We start from the raw sequence: 23,162 nt of genomic DNA, 5'->3' as shown, positions 1-23,162 counted from the left end.
GTGGAACACCTGTATATCACAACAACATCTAGGCCTACGTAAAGTGAACCACTGTATTGCTGGCTTAAATTTCCATTACATTCATTTTAATGAATGCTGACGTACCAGTTTCCCCCCCTCACCCCAGAATAGCCTATAGCCTGCATGGGAACTAAATTCCCTGCATTCCTTCAAAAATGTTATTGCTCTTACTAGCCAAGGAAATCGAGATCTTAGTCGTCATCTAGATGTTAAATGCGCTTAAATGCTGTTTAGACAAGGAAAGGGGTGTGCAAGGCTTAATTTTGATTTCAATCCCTGGGGAGATATTTAGGTTGAGGAGGAATTGCACAACATCACTTCCTTATGAGGTGTTCAGGCGTGTTCTGTGGGACTGACCGTATTCTCTGTCTCATGCTAATACTAGAAGTCGAAACTGTCCCGTCGAAGAGCAGTTAATCTTGTGAGGTTTTTTTTCTTCTTCAGGTAGGCTCAACTTATCAAGTACAATCACTGTTGTCATATTCTGTGGAGTTTTTGTTATGGAGTTTGACGTTTGAGAGCGCACGTTCACTCTTCATTGGACTTCAGAGAAAGAGGTAAAAGGCCACAGGTGAGCTTCAGGTAAATTCACACACTTTTTTACAATCAATAATAGGCTACATTTGTATCATTTTTTGTCAGCGCTTAGACTTTTTGTAACATTCCCGCGCCACACGCCACATTTTAGTCAATATTCCTCAGTATATAGCTAACTAAAAACGAAAATCAAAGCTGGTTACGCTTTGACATGTTTGTTTATCTACTGTTAAAAGTGCGCATACAGTTGCATATTCATTATTTTTACACGGCAGGGAATTCGGTTACAGGGAGTTTACGCACGTTCCAATAGCCTACATTACAGAGAAAATCTTTCTCTTAAAGCTATAGGTATATTCAGAGCCGGATTAACCCAAAGGCAAACTAGGCACGTGCCTAGGGCCCGATTGGCGGGATGGGGCCCAGACAGAGGGACAAAAAAAAATTGTACATATGTCCTATCTACAATTTATTTCAATATTTATTAATTAACTAAAAATAGTGACGATGTTTATCTTAACCATAGACTGTTACATTACTGCAGTTAAACCAATTAATGTGTCCGTTACAAAGCGGGTGCCGGCTTCTGAAAGTATAACGAACGCATCCATCAGGTGCTGCGAGGCAAAAGCCTAATAAGCACACAAAGAAGCACAGCTCATAATGCAGGTGTGTGAGTTGTCGTCATCTATTTTGGAGTGATTATGTATTCTAAATATAAACTTGTAGCCTACTGTAGATCAGCGTCATTTCTGGAAAAATCATTCACCGCTTTATTACGAGTTTAAAAGAGCGCGAGCGTCATTAACGTGCCCAGACGCGACGCTTTGAATTTGCGCGTACAATGAATAACATCGTGTCGGGAGCTGACTAGTAAAAAAGCTACAAAATTAAAAGACAAGACGTGTGTATTCTAAGTTAAAAAGCCAACACAGTACAACATTTTTAAATGTTTCTAATAGGCTAAAGGATCTCATATCTATGGGCTTCTAAATTCTGCTGATGATTAGACATCTCCTGACATTACGCCAATAATATCAGTTTATATATTTTTTTTCTGCTCAGTAGCGATCGTGTCTTTCTCTTCCACTTGATTTGTGTAAAGCATATTTAAGGTAGCAATGCAATATAAAAGCACTTAGTGGGATTCTGGAACTGTGAATAAATTGAATAAAACAGCAAAATAACAACAACAACAACAACAATAACAATAACATCTTCATTAAACAAAAAAGACATTACCTTAGATAAAGTTTGATTAATATGTACATACAGTACCGGTAAAAGTCTGGACCCATTACTATTTTTAATGTTTTTGAAAGAAGTTTATTATTATGCTCTACAAGCCTGCATTTATTTGATCAAAAATACAGGAAAAAACAGGAATATACTGTACTTTTTTAAAAACAACTTTTTAATAATCAAAAATCCTGAAAAAAAGTATCAGGTTATAAAATAAATATTAAGCACCATTTCTAACATTTGATAATAAATCAGAATATTATAAAGTTTTCTGAAGGATCACGTGACACTAAATTCAGCTTTGCATCACATAAATATAAAGTATAGTAAAATAGAAAACCATTATTTAAAATTTTAATAATATTTCACTATATTATTTTTCTTTATTTTTGATCAAATAAATCCAGGCTTGATGAGCATAAGAGACTTCTTTCAAAAACATTACAAATAGTAATGTGTCCAAACTTATGTACTGTGTAAGTAAAAATATACTGCTTTTAAAATTAAATGTTGTATAAATAAAAAGGTTAGGAATCATATTTGTTTTCAAGTGTTTTTTTATGGGGGGTGGCGGGTGGGGGGCCTCCAACATGAATTTTGCCTAGGGCCTCCTAATGTCTAGAACCGGCCCTGGGTATATTGCGTAATTATACAGCCATTTTTCGTCTACTTCATAGGCAAGTTCACTTGCAATATTACCTAGTAACAGTTTCCGCCAAAATACCAAATATGAGAACGCCTTCAAGCTGTAGGCTATTATTTATTTATTGACAACGCTGGTTCCTTATACCACGTGACCACAATTTAACTATGGAAATATGGTGTGTAACCGATAAAATGTTAACCTTGAATGCAACAAGCATTTGGATTTTAGCTGCCTAATGCATACATGTAAATGTAGCCTATTTTGGTAAAAAAAAACCCACAAAAAACAACTAATAATTATTGTTTTTAATTAATTTAAAGGGATAGTTCAACCAAAAATGAAAATTCTGTCATCATTTACTCTCCCTCAAGTTGTTCCAAACCTGTATGATTTCCTTTCTTCTGCTAAACACAAAAGAAGATATTTTAAAGAAGGTTGGTAATTAAACAGTTGCTGGTCCCCATTGACATCCATAGTATTTTTTTTTTCCCTACTATGGAAGTCAATGGGGTCCATCAGTCGTTTGGTTACCGACTTTCTTCAAAATATCCTCTTTTGTGTTTAGCAGAAGAAAGAAAGTCATACAAGTTTGGAACAACTTGAGGGAGAGTAAATGATGACAGAATTTTCATTTTTGGGTGAACTATCCCTTTAATGAATTATGCATTCAAGTTATTCATTCAAGGCACAGCATTAATTCATTTTAAAAGTAAAATGTGGTGTCAAATTCATCTCACTTTAATTTAAAGACCTCAAATCAAAGTTTATTTATTAAATGTACAATGAAACTAGCAAGATTAGAGTAATAAGCACTAATACATACATGCATAATAGAGTAAGGGAGAACTTTGCAATATAATACAACATAATCAAAATGCCGATCAACTGAATATGTTGATCAGTTTCGTGAGAGCTGCATTCAGCAGTCTTAAGTTACTGTCAAAATAATGTAAATGGATGGAATAGATGTTGTTCTGACATAATGGGGAGAAAACATTTTACATTGATTGTTAATCTCACTTCCATCTATTTTTGTCATTTTTCCATTCAAAGGTCCTGGTTATCTTCATCATGTGTTAGTAACAGCAGTGACATCCCTTCACCTCAGGCTACATAGGACTGTGGAGATGTTCATCAGCCCCAGGACCTTGTTAAAGTGTGTCTGGTTGCAGATACATTTGACCTGTGCCCTAAAAACATGTCCTGCGATCCCGCAAATGAACATTAACTTCTCTGTTGCCTACTCTGTCTCTTTTTTCCAAACTACAAAATCCATACAGAACATAGTTGTTAAGGAAAATTATGATGAAGTTTATGTAGCCTCTCAAAATGTTGTTGAAGCCTTGGACAAAAATCTCACTAAACTATGGGAATTAAGAACTGGCCCAGTTGGCAGTCCAGACTGTCAGACCTGTCACTGTGATATTGAGAGTGAACCAGGAACTTCACTGGACACAGATAACCAAGTTCTTGTTTTAGAGCCTCATGACTATCTTGATATCCTGTACATCTGTGGGAGCACCCAGTATGGAGTCTGTAACATCATTGATCTTACTGCAGGCCAAAAACCTCCCAACCCTTTATGTTTTTTCGATGCAAAAGCCAACTCACGCTCGGATTGTCCTGACTGTGTTGCTAGTCCTCTGGCAACAAAGGTCAGTGCAGTCACAGATGGTTTTTCATCTTACTTCTTTACAGCAGCTACCATCAATACCACCATTGCCGGGACTTTTGGCAAGCGCTCTCTTTCCATTCGCCGCCTACTTAACACAGAAAATGGTTTTCACAGCGAAGTGAAGGGTCTAACGGTTCTTCCTAAATTCCAGGATACATTTACCATTGACTACATCTATACGTTCTCCACGGAAGAATATGTTTATTTCTTATCTGTACAATGGGAGAGCCCAATGAAATCAAACGCCAAGTTGCAGACCCATCTTGGTCGGCTGCCGATCAGGGACAGCGAGGTTTGGATGTACAGGGAGATCATTCTGGAATGTCGCTTTGAGCCCAAACGCCGGAGAAGGAGCTTTAGGGATGTTGTGTACAACTCGGTTCAAGCTGCTCACTTCAGTACGGCAGGCAAGGAGCTGGCTGATGACCTAGGGGTGAAAATGGAAAGCCCAATTCTGTATGGGGTGTTTGCTGTATCAGATCAAAAGGGGAATCCTATCAGCCGGTCTGCCTTGTGTGCATTTCCAATAGACTACGTGAACAGAGCCATAGAAAAGGGAGTAGAGTCCTGCTGTTCAACTGGGACGGAGCAACTCTCACGGGGATTGTGCCATTTACAGTCCTGTGAAATGTGCCCACATGAGGTAAGTTTGTATTCTCAGTGGAGCTTCTTGACAATTCACATTAATCCTACAAAAGAAGGTATTTTGAAGAATGTTTGTAACCAGACAGTTGACGGTAGCCATTGACTTACATAGTATTTTTTTCCTACTATGGATGTCAATGGTCCTTGCAACTACCCAGAACTACTTAGCAGATGCCTTACAACACCCTAGCAATGCTCTAGCAACCACCCAGATCACCCTAGAAACTGCCCATCAATGCCCTTGCACCAACAACCCCCCAAACTCCTCACCAATTGCCTTGCAATGCCCAAGCAACCATCCTGAAATGGCCTAGCAACCCTCAGAACACCATATCAATGCCATAGCAACCACCCAGATTACCTTAGCAGTGCCCTGGCAACCCCAGGTTGCTTCGATGCCCTAGAATTGCTTCGATGCCCTAGCAACCACTAGCAATTGCTTTACAATAATTTAGCATCACCCAAGCAACCACCCAGATCACCAGGTATGCCCTAGCAACCATACAGAAACACAATATCAACCACGCAAAACATCCTAATGATGCTACAAAAATCCCCAGAACACCCTAACAACCACCTAGCAATGCAATAGCAACCACCCAGATTACCTTAGCAATGCCCTTGCAACCTCCCGAACACTCTAGTATTCGCTTAGCAATGTAACTGGCTGGCAAGGCCCAAAACATCATAGCAATTGCCTCACAATGCCCTAGCAACCTTCATTACACCCTAGCAACCGTCTAGTAATGCCTTAGCAACCGTTCGGATCACCATAGCATTAATTTGTCAATAATTATGAATGTTTACTTTGCCTTTCTAAAAAAAGCTGAATGAGTCATTTTAATTTGTCTACTGCCATTTTATGCTTTACCTGTACCTCAAGACTTGTCCCCATCTTGTGTTTAGTCAAAGGGTTTATGTAATTCATCTAGTTTATATTACACAACCTGTACCTTAAAAGGAGAGGACCATAACATATTTGATGGTTAGTAAGGCCACTTTCAGGAAATGACTCGCACAAACATTTGATTGTAGTTTAAACTCAGATGTGGAGCTGCACTTGCTCAGGGATCTCAGTGACAATCAGACTTTATCAGACACTCTCATCGCGTGTGGATTAAAAGTCTGTTGAATCAATGAAGTCACTTTCTGTTTTGTAGATACCAGCCGCCACATGCTCATACATGAACTAATACGTCACTCAATACCTTACTAGTGAACTGAACTTTCTGTGGCAAATGTTTTGTGCTGAATTTCCCTCAGGATCTTAAACAAGGCGTTGAGCCAGAGCTGATAAATCAAAGAAAGTATGTAGTGGGCTGGTAGGATATTCAGTAGTGACGTCAACAGTTTGTTTTTAACCAGCAGAAACACAGATAACAAGGGGATTGCCTGAAATAAAACAATATTTATAATGCTGTCCTGTAGTTATAGTTTTTCTAAAATTGCGCATTTTGTATGCATCCATTGTAAGTAATTTCTGGATATTCCATCCTGTACATCTCACATACATAGATTGTTTTTGTTTTTCATTTCATGCAATTCCATTACATTTTACAGAATATTTTAATCCATTCATTAGTTATAGTGGATGTAACAAATGATTTATTAGATACGTTTATTACATACATACTAAGTTATTATGGATTATGATAATGATCATTTATTTATACACCTTCTCAAAGAAAATCTCTCAGCTATCATATTACTTCAGAAGAATTGTATATTACTTCAGAAGAATTGTATATTACTTCAGAAGAATTGTAATATCTTGCATGTGTTGAATGGACCTCTTTAATGATACCAAGAAGTTTTTACATCCTTTTTTAAAGCATGGAAAATATTCCTCCTTTTATGTTCCATGGGAGCAAGAAAGTCTGTAAATATATATGCAATGCTGGGTAGATTACTTGGAAATTGTAGTTACAAATTACATGATGAAAATTGTAGTTGAATTGTAGAGTTGTGAGTTGATGAAAAGATAATGATTAATGTGAATATGTAATCATGTAGCCTAATCCATAAAAAGTAACTGTAATATGATGATTATGAGTTTTAGAATGTAATATAATCTAATTACAAGTACTACATTTATAGAATCGAAGTACTTAATCCAGATTACATGTAGTTACTACCCAGCAATGTATAAATGTTCCTAAATTCGTTCATTTCTTCAGCAATGCAAATTAAATCCTGACTGGACAGAGTGTTACTATTGACAGACTGCACATATTCCACAAAATCCTAATTTGGTACAAGGGTTCAAGCTTTATGGGCAGGAAATCATTTATTATTGCCAGATGGCGTCTGGAGCCTTCCGTTTACAAGTGCTTCTGCTTCCTTTTCACTGGTTGCTGTTGCTGTGGATGCATTTTTTGCTGTCACAATGCCCCCCTTTTTGAAGTCAGTAAAGCAAATCATAATAAAAATGGCACAGGAAATGGAAAATAAGTAAAAATGCTGATTTGATGGAAGTGTCAATGAAATTAAAATATAGCTGTTTATTCAAACAATACATTGAGCTTCACATATAGGCCTGGTTTCACAGACAGGGCTTAGATTAAGCCAGGATTTGACCTGTAAGTAGCTTTCATAAACATGCCTTAGAAAAAAAAAAAACATTACACGTGTGCATCTTGAAACAAGATATCTCAAGCACAATGCCAGCACAATGAGATATTAAGATAACTCAGTGCACGTTGCTTTCAGTTAAAACAGCTCAAACATGCATTTTAGTCTGGGAATAGGCTTAAGCCTTATCTTTGAACCCGTGGGATGGAGTGTATATTCTTGTAATTGTTGATTTTGCAGTTTTACTTAGGTTAAATTGACATTTTCTGTGTACTCTCTGTTTTTTTACTGATTTATTTACTAAGTAATGTTGAATGTAACATGAAAAAAAATATATTTATTCATTTTGTTCTATTTTGTCTAGAATACAGACGATTTGGCTTGCAAAGCTATCCCCACCATGGTGGCAAAGCCTTACTACAGAGTGGACTTCTTCAATGGAAAGATGAACGATGTTCTCTTCACTTCTATTCTGGTCACCACCATTGGGACCAAGACTGTGGCACACATCGGCACGGATCATGGAAGGCTCTTGCAGGTTAATAGTGCATCACAAATGTTTTGGTAGAAACAGATTCCTTTTCGAATACTGTGAAAAACGTTTTGCATTTTACCGAAATTTACTTACATTTTAATATGGAGCTAACATATGTGTTTTAAAGCCTTTTTAGGTGGGTTTCAAACTCCAATCTTTCATCTCAGCCACCATAAATATTTGCAACAAGCTCTGCCCCCCTCTGAATCCTCTCCTTAACAGTTGTTAAAAAGTTTAAAGTTCATATCTTTCCCTCTAATCAGTGGCCAATCTGATCATAGGCCAGGCTTTTGTTGGCTCCATATTGGATGGTTACTATGAATGAATTTTTCCCTTATATGGACAAATGTTATGCATGTTTCATATTTGTGTAGCTGTGACTAAGTATCATTCTGTTAAATGTGTATGTATAAAAAAACATAAAATAGTTTACTTTTCAGGTCATTCTGAGCAGATCCGTCCCTGTAGTGTTTGCCAACTACTCTCTTGTGGAAGACATGCAGAGAGTTTCACGAATGGCTGCCATTCGTTCCTCCGAGTCTCTGCTCTTTGTTGTTGGAAACAAGGTATGCATGTTTATTCTGTACAGTTCAAAAGCTTAACAGCCGTCAGCAGAGAACCGAAGGTTTAATGTTTAAAATATACCAGTGCACTGAAAGTGACTCATAGTTTTCATCTGCATTTTTCTGTGTTTACATCCATCCAATGTCAAATCTGTCTCTCTTCATCCTATGTACAGCTGATAGATGTGTCTCCAAGAGGTCCAGGCTGTGCCCATTTCCTCAACTGTTCAGTCTGTTTAGCGGCGCCCAAGTTTATGGGATGTAGCTGGTGTGGTGGAGTCTGTTCCCAAAAGTGTGAAGATCAGTGGAGCAGCATTTCCTGCCCTCCTGTTATCACCCAGGTAACGCATTGCCAGTGGAGTATGACGATAATTTGCCAGTAAATGTAAACACAATAAACTGTCTGTCTTTTAAGTTTGCATTCGTCATCATATAAGGTGAGTGTGCACTGATAATATCATTGTAGTCATATCAGGGCAGGGGTGTGTTAACAACCGCAGTTTTTGTTGGACTCTCACCCTTGTCTCACACTGGATGGAATGCCAGCTTTAGCTGTGTAGTCATTTGAGTGAAAAGGAACCTTAGTTTTGAACTATATACAACATTTTAGAACAGTAAAGTCATAAAACCTGAAATAACACAAATGGAAGTATGAAAATTATACAACGATGTCAAATAAAAAAAAAAAAATATTCTGTCTTGTACAGTAAATTGCTAAGATGTATGCTGGGCATTTGTAGGCTGCTCCTTTGCTCTCCAAAGAATTAAAATCAAAACGAATTAAATTTTTAGTTTTTTTTAAATTTTTAACTGTTCTGTACAAGGTCGAAGTCAGTAAGATTTTATTTCTACTTTTGAATGTTCTATTCATCAAAGAATCCAAAAAAAGTTAATCACAGTTTTCACAAAAATATTAAGCAGCACAACCATTTACAACATTGACAAATCAGATTTCTGAAGGATCATTTGACATTGAAGACTGGGGTAATGACTGCTGAAAATTAAGCTTTGCCATCACAGGAAGTAGAGTACATTATTTTAAATTGTTACAAAATTTCACAATATTACTGTTTTTACTGTATTTTTAATCAAATAAATGCTGCCTTGGTGAGAGTAAATTCATGAAAGACAAATTCAGTCTGTGTCCAGACTCTTGACTGATATTGTTTTTTTTAATGATTAAAAACTAAGTAGACATGTTGTACAGTCATGTTTTACATTAAGTTCGAGGCTGATCCAAATAACATATTTCAGTCCTTTTTTATTGTCACATAGTGACTATAATGAGCTTTATGCACAACCCTAAAACTTGATTTTTGTGCACTGTTGCTTTTCAGTTTTTCCCCAGTACAGTGCCCATAAATGGTAAGAGTGACCTTACTCTCTGCGGCTGGAACTTCCAATCAGCTTCCCGACCTGCTATCACTCAATCCTCTCACCAGGTTAAAGTGGGAAATAACAACTGCACTGTTATACCAGAGAAAAGCAGTAGTTCCCAGTAAGTAACACACATTTTTTAGTTTCCCCACAAAAAGGTTTGACAAATACAGTTTTTTTTTTCTTTCTACTGAAACAAGAAGCTGTGGCAGGGGTGTATCAAAGCATATCCTTTTTTTTTTAGGTTTCGAATGCGCATGCGTCGCGTCTGAGCGCGTTGTTGTCTTTGGAGCTCCATCGATTGATTTATAATTCTTGATTTCTCTTTAAACTCACTTACAACGAACATTTTCTACTTTTCCTCACCTCATAGTTATAACGCGGATTGTTGAGCAGACGCGTCTCAAGCCTTGTGATCCAACGCTGGATACTCTTATAGCAGGCCCGTCGCGACAAGGCAGGCAAACCAAGCAATTGCTTGGGGCCCCGAGCTGGCCTGGGGCCCCAAGACAACGACTGGTAAAGAATAAAATGCAACGACAAACTGTGTGAGCGCCCCTTTGATAGACAATGCAGTAAAGTGCAATGACACTGTTTTCGGGATCCCCCTCAAGGGGGCCCCTCTCAGCAGTCGCTGACAGCAGCCAGCCAACCACGTGATCTCTGCTGCCGCAAAATACAAATCCTCCTCGGCAGTCATCATGAAGCGGAATTATGCTTCAGGAAGCCAGAAAAGAATGAAGAGAAAGAAAGAGAAGGATAAGAAAAAACAAGATAGTGGTAAGTAGGGGTGTAACGATACACGTATTCGTATTGAACCGTTCGGTACGAGGCTTTCGGTTCGGTGTTCGGTACGCATTTTCAAACCGAACGGTTCGTTGGATCATTTTTCCTGCCGACCAAAATTTCGTTATTTCAAATGTAGGCGCGTTGCGTGTGGCAAGCGCGCTCATAATGTAGAGACGCCGGCGCGACCACAACATTGCCCAACATCAAATGGCAAACGTAATGTAAGCGGAACGAAACTGAGCTACTCGTTATTGTGTGGTTGACGGACCGTTGTTTATCAGTTTGGACCAGTGCAGCGCGAGCCGATCGTGATCATGCGACACTGTTACTACACAGCACTAATAAGAGATCCAGTAAAGAAAGCATTTGAATTCGCCACAGAAGTAATAACATCACTGCGAGATCTAGTGAGAAACATTCACATAGTTTGGCAGGAATAGTAGGCTATAATGCCTTCAAGTAACATTACGTCGGTTTTATTTTGACTTTATGAATACAATGCAAATGTTAATCTTAACTAAAATAAACATTTGTTTATAACTACTATAATATTACATTAAATTTTTTCCAAGGAGCTGTTTTGTTTTATATGCTCCTAAGAAGAGTCAATTATAGCTCCAGAATTGCTCAAAGTAAAAAGAAATCATATTTTATGATTAAAAAAAGAAAAATAAATAAATCAAGGAAATTGGCATTTCTTTCTTTTTGCTGTATCGAAAACATACCAAACCGTAACACGTGTGTATCATATTGAACCGAACCGTGAATTTTGTTACACCCCTAGTGGTAAGTGATAAATTACACTGGATAAAATAGCTCCACTTGTCTTGTACAAATGGTGTAATTTTGCAGCAGGTAGGCTAGAAAAAATATGTTTATGTTAGCTACCTGCCTGACGGCAAATGCTGCTTGTTACAAACAGTTAGTGCAACTTTTTTTTCGAACGGACGGAATATGGTTACATATTATAATATGTTTTTTTATTGGGGGGGCCTCCATGTCCATTTTGCTTGGGGCCCCCAAATTCCTTCAAACGGCCCTGTCTTATAGGTTACGTCCGTGGATCACGGCTGAACGCGTCTTCTCCGCACTCATTTAAGTTACAAACAAACATTTTTCACCTATCGTGCGTCTACTCTACACCCGTACCACTGAAAAGACGGATTATATCCAAGACTTAAGCCATAAATTAGTATTAATATTGATAGCACCACTGGTAGCGTCGTTGCTAACTTAACTTACTGTCCATCTGTTAAAATGGCGAATATATCAAATGTAAGTAGTCTACCTTTTGGTGCAGGTGAGGACACATTTGAGCTGCACGCGGTGCAGTCTGAGCTGGAAGCTGTTGAGAAACAGATCCACGACCTTTTAGTAAGAAAAGCCGAGCTGATAGACCGGCGTTTGGCTCTCGAAACATCGCGCGCCGAGGCACACAAATCAGAGATTAATGTTACTAACCCGCTGACTCCGACCTCGTCTACTCCGTGCGTTCCTCAACATCGGTCCCGAACGTCGAGGTCGCGATCAGCCATGGTCTCGTTCACTCCGGCTCCAACATGCCATCACGAAGCCTGGATTTTTCCGCAGCGGAAGTCGCGAGTCAGGTCTAGACCAAGAAAACTCTCTCCGACCCTCCCGGTTTTCGAGATATCCACACAAAACCGCTTCTCCCCTCTTCGCGAAACAGAACGCGATGCTGTGATCATCGGCGATTCCATCGTTCGACACGTACACGTTACGTTAAATAAAAGTAAGGTGCATAGTCACTGCTTTCCTGGTGCTCGTGTTTCCGAAGTCGCTGCTCACGTTCCCGAGATTCTGAACGAGCGCGTCGGAACCGTTGTCCTGCACGCGGGAGGGGCCGACATCAGACTGCGCCAGACGGAAGTTTTGAAGAAAGACTTCAGGAATCTGATCGATACGGTACGCAGCACATCGCCTGATATAACGATTATTGTGTCAGGACCGCTTCCCACGTACCGACTAGGTCATGAAAAGTTTAGTAGATTATTTGCGCTTAATGAATGGTTAATGTCATGGTGCAATGAGCAGAAACTTCTCTTTGTAAATAATTGGAATCTGTTTTGGGAGCGTCCTAGGCTTTACCGTGCTGATGGCTTACACCCAAACAGATTCGGATCGGATCTTCTGTCAGATAACATCTCCAAAATGTTAAATACCTTTTGACTAGTAAACAAAAGTCCAAATCATAGTCTCTGCTGCACCAATTTAACTGATATAAATAGTGTAGAACATTGCATAGAAACTGTGTCTATTCCTCGTTTAGTGAGATCAAATCATAAATCTACTGCAGGATCTAGAAAAAATCTAATTGTTATTAAACCAGAAAATGTTGCTATTGGTAATCAAAAACAATTTTTAAAGCTAGGTCTTTTAAACATTAGATCACTCACACCTAAGGCAGTTATTGTAAATGAAATAGTCACAGATAATAGCTTCGATGTACTTTGCCTTACTGAAACCTGGCTTAAACCAAATGATTATTTCGGTTTAAATGAGTCTACTCCATCAGGATACTCCTATAAGCACGAGCCCCGTCTGAATGGTCGTGGCGGCGGTGTTGCAACAATCTATAGAGATTTTCTCAATGTTACTCAGAAAACGGGTTATAAGTTTATTTCATTTGAAGTACTTGTACTAAATGTTACGCTCTTAGATGATAGAAAAACATCCCTATTATCTCTAGCCTTGGCTACCGTATATAGACCGCCTGGGCCTTACGCTGATTTCCTAAAAGAGTTTGCAGATTTTCTCTCAGACCTATTAGTTAACTTCGATAAAGCATTAATTGTTGGAGACTTTAATATCCATGTAGATAATCAAAATGATGCGTTAGGGGCTGCGTTTACTGATTTATTAAACTCCTTTGGGGTCAAGCAAAACATTACCGGACCGACTCATCGATTTAATCATACACTCGATTTAATTATATCACATGGAACCGATCCAACCGATATAGATATCATTCCACAAAGTGACGATGTCACTGACCATTACATGGTAACTTGCATATTACGTACTCCTGTAATATATCATGCTGCGCCGCGTTATCGATTAGGCAGAACAATCCTTCCATCCACCATAGATAATTTTTCAAACAGCTTATCGGATCTGTCTCAGCTGCTCAGTGAACCCAAACAAACAGATGAACTTGAGGAATTAACTAGCACTATGAGCACCATTCTCTCTGGATCATTGGATATTGTTGCGCCCATTAGATTAAAAAAGGTCAGAGAGAAAAGTAAAGCACCATGGTACAACAGTACTACGCGTGTTCTAAAGAGAGAAACCCGTAATTTAGAGCGTAAATGGAAACAAACCAACTTAGAGGTCTTTAGAATCGCATGGAAAGACAGTATGTCACGTTATAAAAAGGCCCTAAAAGCGGCCAGGGCTGAGCATCTACGCAAACTAATAGAAAACAACCATAACAATCCTAAGTTCTTATTTAACACCGTGGCGAGACTAACAAATAAACAGATGTCTCCTGAACAAAGTATTCCATTACAGTTTAGTAGTAATGATTTCATGAAGTTCTTCACTGAGAAAATAGAAAACATCAGAACCACAATTGTAAACGTTCAATCCTCAATCGCGCCTTATAATTCAGCCTCAATTATCACGCCGCAAGAACAATTACAGTGCTTTTCAACTATAGAACAAAAAGAGTTAAATAAATTTATCATTTCCTCTAAAACAACAACATGTTTATTAGATCCCATACCAACTAAACTATTGAAAGAAGTGTTACCTGTAGTGGAAGAGCCTCTCCTCAATATTATTAACTCGTCTTTATCTTTAGGTCATGTTCCAAGAACATTTAAATTGGCAGTTATAAAACCTCTCATTAAGAAACCACAATTAGATCCGAATAATCTAGTAAATTATAGACCCATTTCAAATCTACCTTTTATGTCTAAAATACTAGAAAAAGTTGTGTCCGCTCAACTGGGCTCTTTCTTACAAGAAAATGACACCTATGAAAAGTTTCAGTCTGGATTCAGGCCGCATCATAGCACTGAAACTGCGCTCGTTAAAATCACAAATGATTTACTTTTAGCTTCTGACCAAGGCTGTATCTCAATATTAGTTTTACTTGATCTTAGTGCTGCGTTCGATACTATAGATCATACAATACTCTTAGATCGACTACAAAATTATACTGGTGTTCAAGGACAAGCATTAAGCTGGTTTAGATCGTATTTATCTGACCGCTACCATTTTGTTTATTTAAATGGAGAAAAATCTATCATAACTCCAGTAAACTATGGAGTGCCGCAGAGATCTGTGTTAGGCCCTCTATTATTCTCAATATATATGCTGCCACTTGGAAATATTATAAGGAAACATGGAATTAGTTTCCATTGTTATGCTGATGACACTCAAATCTATATTTCATCACGGCCAGATGAAAACGCTAAATTATCCAAATTGACAGAGTGTGTTAAAGATATAAAAGATTGGATGACGCATAATTTTCTTTTATTAAATCCAGACAAGACAGAGGTACTACTTATCGGTTCAAAAAACCACCCACAAAACCTCTCACAATACAACTTTAACATAGTAGGATGTCCTGTTACTTCATCCTCTACAGTAAAAGACCTGGGTGTTATATTAGACTGCAACCTGTCTTTTGAAAATCATATTTCATATGTTACAAGAACAGCCTTTTTCCACCTTAGAAACATTGCTAAGCTACGTAATATGCTATCAATTTCTGACGCAGAAAAGTTAGTTCATGCATTCATGACCTCGAGACTAGATTACTGTAATGCGTTATTAGCCGGTTGTCCTGCATCCTTAATAAACAAGCTACAGTTAGTCCAAAATGCCGCCGCTAGAGTTCTAACTAGATCAAGAAAATATGATCATATAACACCGATTTTATCATCCCTACATTGGTTACCTATAAAGTCCCGTATTAATTACAAGGTATTGCTACTGACTTATAAAGCCCTAAACGGCTTAGCTCCAGTCTATTTAACCGATCTTCTATCGCCCTATAATCCATCGCGCTCTTTAAGATCACTAAATTCGAGGCTTTTGGTCATACCTAGGATATCCAGATCCACCAAAGGAGGGAGAGCATTTTCACATTTAGCACCAAAACTCTGGAATAGTCTTCCGGATACTGTTCGTTGCTCAGACTCACTCTCCCAGTTTAAAACTAGATTAAAGACGCATCTCTTCAGCCAGGCATTCATATAATACTTTTAATCCTACAGTTAAATCCGACCTCTAGTTCATAAACGCCAGAGGAGAACTGGCCCCCGACTGAGCCCGGGTTCTCCCAAGGTTTTTTTTTCTCCATTAGGTCACCTGATGGAGTTTTTCGGTTCCTTGCCACTGTTGCCTTTGGCTTGCTCAGTTGGGGATATTTGGGGATATTTAATTGAATTAATCAATCAACGATACTATTGATCAGCATTACCGAACGTAGACGTTCCACTAGAAACAAACATTGATGTATTGTTCTAATTTATTACTGTGAAGCTGCTTTGATACAACCTGTGTTGTGAAAAGCGCTATATAAATAAACTTGACTTGACTTGACTTGACTTTTTTTTTTAAATAGCCAATACTCAGGTCAAACTAACGTGTGTATAACATTTAGGAACAGATAAAACATTTACTGCTCAACCGGGTTTTTGTGTGGGCACTGGGCAGGAGTACTTTGCAAGCACAAGCTTTAAATGAGTATCAATTACAACTTATTACAGACCAGATACCGGTGAGCATTTCATAAAATGCACAAATGTTACAGATCACATACAGAAGCAGTGAAACTCAGGGAAATTGATACACAGAACAAAAATCAGTGCAGTACAGACAACCTTTTCTTGGATACAGATAACTTTGTTGTTACTCATATTGATGACCCCGACACTAATAAACATGGACTACATTTTTTTTTTTTTTAACACGCATACATACATGTGTGTTTTATCAATTGTATTTTAGCTTTATTTACCATTATAATATTTAATACATCAAATAGCTTTTATGGTTATATTTTCAGTTTTCAATTAATTAATTAATTTAATTTAAATTTATTTCTGGTTTACGTTTTAGATATTTTGTTATACGTGTCATTTTTATTAGTTTGTTTTACAACATACTTATATTTATCTTTACTTTTATTTCAGTTTTAATTTTAGTACCTCAACTTAAACCTTTTAATTCAGTTAGTAGTTTTTTTTTTCCATCTATTATTTGTTATTTTATTTCAGCTTCATTTCAGATAGTGAAATCTATTCATGAATGTTATTTTTCATTCATCTCTCAGGCTGGTGTGTAGGCTTGATGGTGAAGTGTCAGGCCTGGAGCAAAGTGTTGATATAACAATGGAAGTGAATGAAAAAAGAGTAGAAAGTGGATACTTCATCTTTGGGAAGGCTAGCATACAAGACTTCCGTTTTGTGGTAATGACCAAAACATTCTCAATCTTTAATTATTCCACTTGATTATGTTAAGTAATTATGTATGATTTTGCTGTTTTAGATTGATAAAACTCTGTCATACCAAATATCTTCCATCAGACCCCAGAAATCACAGATATCAATCCAAACTTTGGACCTAAGATTGGAGGAACCCTGGTCACCCTGTCAGGAAAACATCTGGATGCTGGTGGAAGCAGAACGGTCAGCCTTGGAGACAGAATTTGCCCTGTTGAAAGGTTATTGTGCCAGGTTATGAAATTCACTGTTTAACAGTTATAAGTCATCATGGTCTAGAAATAAATAGGGATGTGAGTATTACATTTTTAACTACTGCTTTCTGAGGATTTTCCTCCTGTTATTTCTCCACAGCATCTCCAGCAATGGAACGTCTATCATTTGCAGGTCTGAAAGTGTTGAGGAGACTTCAGAAGTAGATGTGAAGGTTGTAATTGATGAAACAACTATTTCAGCCTCAAAAACATTTAGCTACAAGGAGAATCCTGTGGTGACGGGTGTGAAGCCCAACTGTGGTTTTAGAAGGTGAGTCAAAACATTCAGTTTTTCTTTTGTTAACCATTTAATGCGGTCTTTAACAGTAAATTATGTGAAAGGCCATTCAATTGTTATGTATTTTTTGGGGCGTTGCTACAATGAAGAGGATCCAAAATAACCATCACTGGGCAGAATCTGGACTCTGTTTCCCAGGCCGTCATTAACTACAGAGTCAACAACACAAGACCAGTGCAAACCGTAGGACTCATTTGTAATTTGAAGAGCCATGTTTGATAATAGTGAATAAGTTGCTACTTATTGGATAATGTATCTCCTTAGGTGTGTGTTGGTCAAAGGAATCCCACCCAGATGGAATGTATAATCCCAGAATGTGAGGAGTCATCAGGAATTCTGTCTGTTGATTTGGATGGAGCCAAGGAACTCCTGTCTCAGACTTTTACCTGCCATGCTAATGGGGAACCCATCCCGTTTGAAAAAGATGTGCTTAAGCTCATGCCAGGGCAGGAAAAAGTCTCATTGCATGTGCGTCTAGATGGTTGCATGTATTAAATATGGGGTTATATAGTCTCACATAGCCAGACCTTTAACTATAAAGTATAGGATCTGACCAGGCCAAGTTTTCACGTTTTTGTTAAATGTTGATATTAAAAATATATATTTTTTATATTTAAATATAAAGTAATTTATACACATTTTATCATTTTTAATTTTAATTGTTCAGAAATACAGTAAAAACTGTAATATTGTGAAATATTATTCCCATTTAAAATAACTGTTTTCTGTTTTAGTGTATTTTAAAATGTATTTTGTAATATTTAAAAATTCTCTTCATATTTTTTTTTGGCCAAAATAACTCAAATTGACTGACATGACATGTAAATCAACACAATAAATGATTTATTAAATTAAAATTATGGCTAAAAACTGTGTAAAAATGAATGCTGGTTTTAAGTGAAAATTTGCATTTATAATATCAATTGAACTATTATTCTTCAAATTTTTATGTATTATAATCTAATCAAATGCTTGTTTTTATTCCAGCACAAAAAACTGACACTGGTGTCCGGTTGCATGGAAATCATCATGACAATTAATGGAGTGGATTGCAAGGCCACAGTTCTGGACAATGAGATCACCTGCTGGATTCCCAAAAATATAGAAATCCCTAGCCAGGGGGCGCCAGTCAAGGTCAGAGTCTGTGACATATTGAATTCAGCTTTGATATGTTTAAGATGGCTCTGTTTTTTATTCATGATGCTCTTCTCTTCCACTTTGTATTTCTCAGTTGTTTGTGAATGGAGAAGAATATTACATTGGTATGGTAGTTACTACAAAGAATAATTTTATTTTGGGCATGGTGCTGGGCATCATAGCTGCAGTTGGCGTGGGGGCAGCTCTGGCCTACGTAGTCATGGCACATAAACGCAAGAGAAAGAAAGGTAAGTGCCCTCAATAACTTTTTGGTACCAAGAACAGGATGAGGGGCCCTTTACTGTATGAAAAATAAATGTCAAATTTGGTGAATATGAATGTAAAAAACAAAACTGTTTGGTTGGCAGCTGCACTTGGTCATGTTCGACTATCCATGCTTTCATCTCGTGCAGCGGTGGAGAATTATGACAGATCACCTGATGGTGACTACAGAAGAGGTGAGACAACCTGTGAAAACAATGAGGCATCATTTATAAACAGCATCCATTCTTCAGTGAAAATAAATTGTGTCCTGTAGGTCTGGGAGTTTCTCCATTCCAAGCCTTGAGCACAACGTTATCCAGTCTTACGATGGACTCTGCAGCAGCTCCTTTGATGCCATCTCAGACGATCTCTATGTCTTCTCTCCGGCCAAATCTGTTGGAGGAGGTGAAGAATGTTTTGATCCCACCCAAGAAGGTCAAAATCCAGTATGACCAAATTATTGGCAAAGGTACATTTCTTAGGGCAATAGCAATCCATCTGATTTTGGTACATTATTTTCCATTTTTCCTTCATTTAATAGTACATTCTCATCCCAAATCTTTCTCAGGTCATTTTGGAACGGTGTATCATGGATATCTTATTGACAGTGATGACAAAGAGATTCACTGTGCGGTCAAGTCACTCAATAGTAAGTAAATTAACACTTTAAATAAAGGTGCACCAATATTAAAATTGTGGCTGGAAAAAATAATTAGAGTTATTTTTAATGTTAAGGCCAATTACTGAATAATCTAAAAAATGTAAAAAATTATTTTAAAAGTGAATTCAGGCATCACAACATTATAATATACAGAATAAATGTTTTCTAAAGATTACATTTAACATTATCAAAGTATTAGTTTAAATAAAGAGTATTTATTTTAATAAAGAGTAACTTTAAGTGAGTGTTAGTTATCATTTACATCAACCATTATACAGCTCACATTGACCAATATCAATAAATTCAAAAATCTTTAATATCAGCTGATTGTCACGGGTGAGGTGGTTGAGATCAAGCGCACAACGAAGGAGATTCAATAGGAGACTTTAATTCAGAAATGATACCAGGAAACATAACCACACATCAACTTAAAGTAAAAGATACAAGAGAAGGAACAGGGAGAAACAGAGGGCTTAAATACACAAAGAACAGATCAGGGAAACAAGACCATGATCAGGGAAACGAAACAAGTGACCATGGAAACTAACAAGATACAGCTGACAATGAACAGAGGAAGAGCATGCAGGTGAGGGCCAGGGAGGATGATGGGAAATGTAGTGATTGTGACACTGATAACCAGTGTTGAACAAATAAATTATGCATGCCTAGGTTTAAAGCTTATGAAAAGACTATAGAATATATTAATTTTTCAAAAGACAAACAGTGATATTATAGTATTTTACATTACAGTTTACATTACAACATTAACATGTGTAGCAATTACGGAAAAGACAATCGTTAATATCGTCTTATTCTTTCTTTAAAGGGATCACTGATCTGGAGGAGGTGGAGCAGTTTTTAAGAGAAGGAATCTTTATGAAGGCCTTCCACCACCCCCATGTCCTGTCTCTCCTGGGCATTGTGCTTCCCAGTGATGGACTTCCCCTGGTGATCCTGCCATACATGAAACATGGAGACCTCCGGCATTTCATCCGCTCTGCACAGAGGGTAAGCACATTCATTTTATACTACAAATCAGTGTCTGGAACAACATACTGTATCTTAGCCCTTACTTTAATCATCATAATTGATAGGTTGATGACTCAAACCCAGCTCATCCCTAACCCCATCTTAAGCCTAACTTTAACCCTAAAATATGATTTGTCGATAGCAATGTTGCTCCAGAACCAACAAGGATGTTTGTCTAGAAACGTTTTAATATTTTAAAAATCAGGTCACCTTACTAAAATGTTATACTGAATAATGCCTCATAAAAACATATCTTTCATGTTCAGAATCCCACAGTGAAGGACCTGGTTGGCTTCGGTCTTCAAGTTGCCAAAGGAATGGAGTATCTTGCAAACAAGAAATTTGTGCATAGAGATCTTGCTGCACGCAACTGCATGTAAGTAACCGGCAACCTTAATTATCATAATATGTATAGTAGATTATGTATATTTCAAACTGTAATCAACAGCCTTTTTTGTTTTCTTACCAAAGTACAATGAGTATGGACAAATACATTTCTATTGAATGGAACTGCTTTTCCTAGGCTGGATGAGTCCTTTACAGTGAAGGTGGCTGACTTTGGCATGGCACGAGATGTCTATGATAAGGAATACTACAGCATCCAGGACAGCAAGAAAGCAAAGCTGCCAGTCAAGTGGATGGCTTTAGAAAGTCTGCAGACACAGAAATTCACCACTAAATCAGATGTGGTAAGTTTAAACATGAAAAATCTTTATACCATTACAAGAATCATGTTTTTAAAACCGCATGATTAATAGGGGTAAAAAATAATAATGTTTATGTAAATGTATCAAATAGAGGGATTTCAATTTTAGCAGGTAGGTATGACGCTACATTCTTTATATAACATACATACAAATGTATGCATTTTATTCCCTCTAGTGGTCTTATGGAGTGTTGATGTGGGAGATGATGACAAGAGGGGCCAGTCCATATCCTGATGTGGACCCTTATGACATTACATCATATCTGATGCAAGGCCGTCGACTGCCACAGCCACAATACTGCTTTGATTCCATGTATGATTTTACGTGTATTTACCTGCTGCTCATTTTAAAGGGGGAATTTCATGTGGAATCAAAACTGACTTCTCATTGATTATATACTATGTGCCAGATTTACTAAACAGGGCAAATTAGCATGAGAGTCCAATTCCAAAAAAGCGCACATGGGACTGGAAAGCTCTGCACGTGATCTACTGACGATGTGCAAATTAAAGAACACAGATACAGCCGGATCATTTCCATAATGACCAACGAAATCTACCAAGAGCAACGCAAATTAGCATCTGGTTTAAGACATACTTTTTGTTTGCGTTAAATAATGGCGAAAATACCAGTGAACTGACTAGCGCAAACCTCAGTAAATCACCTTGCATGATTAAATACTCTCCTACCATAAATTTTGCATCTGAAAGGAAAACTCATTCAAATGCAGTAAGGTCAGACACAAAAATGTCCACATCACCAAAAGAGGGTTGGTTTAGAGCTGATAGAAAATCCGGCCCAATAGAGTATAAATTACATACTATAAATTACTATATATATATATAATTTTGGATTGTGTACTTTACTTTTGTATTATAGGTGGTCCATCCTGATGCAGTGCTGGCATCCTGAGCCTGAGAAGAGACCAGGTTTCCCTACGCTCGTACAAGCTATTCAAGAGATCCACTCCGACCTAGAGGGGGACCATTACATCAACCTCCAGATCACCTATGTGAATCTAGACCAGCCCCGGCCCTACTCCTCACTCTCCCCGGCCCCACCCGTGCACTCGGACCACTCTTCTTCCACCTGACCCTAGTCCCAAATGAAGTCTGAGCTGCCTTCATCCTGTGGATTCAACGGCTCGTATAGTCCTGTGAAGTTTGTGAACCAAAGAGCATGCACTGAAGATTATCTGCTGTATTTGGAGAATCCTTATGTGTGTCCAGCCAAAGACAATGCACATTCTTTGTGTGCCTCTGTAATGGTCATGCCTCTGTGAACTAGATTCACAGCCGAATTGATGTCTTGTCTTTGGGATTTTAACAATTTCTGGGCAAGTGCACTTTTTAAATGAATGCAGACTTTTGTTGTGTTACAGTATGATGATTGTATTGTTTTATACTTTTTTAAAGCACATGAAATTGTTTATTACCCTGATAACAACTGAATCATCTGTTATTGCTCATACTTTACAGTGCAACACGGTTCTATCCGGAAGACTGTAGCAACAAGCCATTTTTATGTTCACACTGCCTGTAAAAATTATAAGAGCAATGATATTACTTGAAATATGATTCCATCAGTTTCATTCTACTACTTTTTTGTGATATTTTCTAAAGTGTAAATAAAGAGTTCAAACTAATGTTGTTGACATTAAATTACAAACTTTTTTTAAACAACATTTTAAAGTTCTTGCATAGTTATTGCAAATGCAGATTTGAATAAT

The 23,162-nt window shown here is 37.6% G+C and overlaps 1 protein-coding gene across 2 annotated transcripts; it reads left to right on the top strand.

Moving 5' to 3' along the window:
• The first annotated feature begins 381 nt into the window (after positions 1-381).
• mst1ra (macrophage stimulating 1 receptor a) lies at positions 382-23,109 on the top strand. 2 transcript variants are annotated; one of them, XM_081380017.1, is made up of 21 exons: positions 382-603; positions 3,500-4,764; positions 7,702-7,875; positions 8,313-8,438; positions 8,612-8,776; positions 9,773-9,933; positions 16,915-17,050; positions 17,168-17,304; positions 17,438-17,608; positions 17,725-17,818; positions 17,900-18,103; positions 18,623-18,769; positions 18,867-19,020; positions 19,141-19,230; positions 19,311-19,505; positions 19,605-19,685; positions 20,524-20,705; positions 20,993-21,102; positions 21,250-21,415; positions 21,609-21,745; positions 22,313-23,109. In XM_081380017.1, the coding sequence occupies exons 2-21, from the start codon at positions 3,574-3,576 to the stop codon at positions 22,524-22,526; spliced, it is 4,035 nt and encodes a 1,344-aa protein (XP_081236143.1). In that variant the 5' UTR covers positions 382-603; positions 3,500-3,573; the 3' UTR covers positions 22,527-23,109. The 2 variants fall into 2 exon arrangements, with proteins under 2 accessions (XP_081236143.1, XP_081236144.1); XM_081380018.1 differs by having other exon boundaries at positions 391-592.
• The last annotated feature ends 53 nt before the right edge of the window (positions 23,110-23,162 follow it).

Source organism: Scardinius erythrophthalmus (genome assembly GCF_964197995.2).
Source record: "Scardinius erythrophthalmus genome assembly, chromosome: 12".
Taxonomy (NCBI): domain Eukaryota; kingdom Metazoa; phylum Chordata; class Actinopteri; order Cypriniformes; family Leuciscidae; genus Scardinius; species Scardinius erythrophthalmus.
The sequence above is the reverse complement of the archived record's forward strand: the minus strand, read 5'-3'. Positions and strand labels throughout refer to the sequence as shown.